The 2,392-nt window shown below is 43.3% G+C and overlaps 1 protein-coding gene across 1 annotated transcript; it reads right to left on the bottom strand.

The window, feature by feature from the left end:
* Positions 1–215: 215 nt before the first annotated feature.
* LOC117832040 (40S ribosomal protein S2) lies at positions 216–2,163 on the bottom strand. The gene is made up of 6 exons (XM_034710997.1): positions 1,996–2,163; positions 1,803–1,892; positions 1,223–1,330; positions 792–1,125; positions 434–525; positions 216–342 (listed from the first exon to the last, which is right to left on the bottom strand). Exons 1-6 carry the CDS (start codon positions 2,128–2,130, stop codon positions 262–264), a joined length of 840 nt encoding a protein of 279 aa, XP_034566888.1. The 5' UTR covers positions 2,131–2,163; the 3' UTR covers positions 216–261.
* Positions 2,164–2,392: the final 229 nt, after the last annotated feature.

The following is a 2,392-nucleotide window of genomic DNA, read 5'->3' as shown; positions in this document are numbered from 1 at the left end:
ATATTAGCAAATGTGCTCTAATACACACCACTTACAACTTTATGTAAACAAAAAAAAACAAAACGGTGTTAAGTTGTTCTATTGGCTTTTTATAACCAGTTGATGTCTTCCCACTTTTATATCCTTACACATTGCAAAACTGGATCTTTCAGCTGCTTCATGTTAAACAAAGCCAGTTTCACTATCAAGTCCAATAAAAATACAATAACAAAAGATTGATGTTTCAGAATGTTTATTTCAACAATTCTCTGTATAAAAAGTTTAGGAGGGTGTTGCCTGGACAGCCTGTCCTCTCTGCACAGACACTCTGGTGTGAGTCTTGGCCAGATGGTCAGTGAACTCCTGAAATGATAAAAGTAGAAAGTCTGTCAATACAAGAATCTCACATTTTAGAACATTATCATGACCTACACTTCTGTGCAGGGTCCTGTACCTGGTATGGAGACTTTGTGAAGACAGTCTCCTTCCAGAGGTCAGGAGTCAGGTAGCTGTAAGTCTTGGAGATGGCATCAAAGGTGGCCTTGGCTGAAGAGGAAATACAAGAATGAATTATTGTTCAAGATGGAGTTCTAATAACATAACACTGCTGCAGTTAGTTTTTGCTCAAACTGTTGAGTACTGAAAAGGGGAACAGAAGAGACGACTAAAACAGTCTTTCTGCCGTGCATTACAATACTCGTTTCTTTCTCTCCGGAAAACGACAACTACACCACAGCAGAGGTGAAGCTGGGCAGAGCAAGGAGAAAAACGGTGACTAGATTTGGATGTAGATACAAAGACAAAGTGCTTACCAAAGTTGCCGAGTGTGGCAGTGCAGCCCCTGGCAGATGTATAGCAGTCATCAATACCAGCCATCATAAGCAGCTTCTTGGGCACAGGGGCAGACACAATACCGGTACCACGGGGGGCAGGGATGAGACGCACCAGAACAGAGCCGCAACGACCAGTCACCTTACAGGGCACGGTGTGGGGCTTACCGATCTTGTTACCCCAGTAACCTCTCCTGACGGGGACGATGGACAGCTTGGCCAGGATGATGGCTCCACGGATGGCTGTTGCCACCTCTTTGGAGCACTTCACTCCCAGTCCAACGTGGCCATTGTAGTCACCAATGGCAACAAAGGCCTATAAAAAAGGAAGGAGGGGGACAATGTTACACCTGTACCATCGTCAGTATGGGATGATAAATTGCAGATTTATTATAGAGTTTAGGACAACTTACCTTGAACCTGGTGCGCTGACCAGCCCTGGTCTGTTTCTGGACAGGCATAATCTTGAGAACCTCATCTTTCAAACCAGATCCCAGGAAGAAGTCAATGATCTCAGACTCCTACAGACAGATTGGGATATTTTGGAAAATCAAGCCTCATTGCAGTTTCAAAATAATACCTCAGGGCTAGCAACCTCTGTTTGGATCTAACAAATAACCTTTTCATTATTTAATACCATCATGAGTTGACACAGATTTTTGCATTCTTCAATAACAACCTTAAATATTCAAACTGTGGAAACTGAACAGAACTGCTATACTTTCAGCCAATTTAGTTTCTCAAGGTTGTGGATATGCACAAAAATTAACCTGGATTTTTAGACAGTCATATTCAAAACATGCAAAAAAATTAGCTCCATGACTTTCTTGAAGATGCTGGAAACAAATTTGGCCCAACGAAACTAAGCCTGTCAGATCATTATGGGGGGTCCTTTGAGTGTAACTCCTTTTAGGCATTATACTTTCCTTTAGATGTTGATGATCAATAAATGCTATATATAAAAAAGGTCTGTAGAGACTCAAAACTGCTTACCTTGATGGGCAGAGAGTACAGGTAGATCTCCTCCAGGGACTTGATCTTCATGTCCTTAACAAGGCGGCCCAGCTTGGTGACCGGCACCCACTGCCAGACAACAGAAAGATGAGTGAAAAGTAGCTCCAGATGCGACAGATGTATTCAGGACACATCAGATAACCGTCATATCGCTTTGTTAAGTTTATCTTACCTCCTTGTCCTCAGACTTTCCTCCCCGGGCACCACGGCCCCTGCCACGGCCTCTGCCGCGTCCACGGCCCCGACCGCGGCCGCCTGCGCCAAAACCTCCGCGAAACCCTCCTCTAGCACCGGCGTCGTCCGCCATTTGCTGCCAGACAAAACAATATCATGATAAATATAACTATCTATCGTTCAAAGCTTCAGGACACTTCCTAATACAATTTCTATCTCGCAGCTAAACCCATCATGCTGTAGCCGGGCCGCCATATTGAACATTGTCAACCTCCTACAATATTAAAAAAAAAATCTACAATTTTGTAACTTTGGCTCAGTCAATATTTGGCAAAATAGAAAATATCAAGTTGAAACGTTAGTTTAGACATGTAATATCTGTGCTGGAGAGGATG

Source organism: Notolabrus celidotus, chromosome 20 (genome assembly GCF_009762535.1).
Source record: "Notolabrus celidotus isolate fNotCel1 chromosome 20, fNotCel1.pri, whole genome shotgun sequence".
NCBI classification, from domain to species: Eukaryota; Metazoa; Chordata; class Actinopteri; order Labriformes; family Labridae; genus Notolabrus; species Notolabrus celidotus.
Note: the sequence above shows the minus strand (reverse complement) of the source record. Positions and strands in the feature narration are given on the sequence as shown.

Bases quoted from the DNA above. Each gene is read 5' to 3' on its own strand.
- LOC117832040 (XM_034710997.1), bottom strand. From the start codon at position 2,130: ATGGCGGACGACGCCGGTGCTAGAGGAGGGTTTCGCGGAGGTTTTGGC. The intron at 1,126-1,222 runs GTAAGTTGTCCT...CCTTTTTTATAG, and splicing joins GTCAGCGCACCAGGTTCAAG to GCCTTTGTTGCCATTGGTGA. The intron at 526-791 runs GTAAGCACTTTG...TTTCCTCTTCAG, and splicing joins TGCCACACTCGGCAACTTTG to CCAAGGCCACCTTTGATGCC.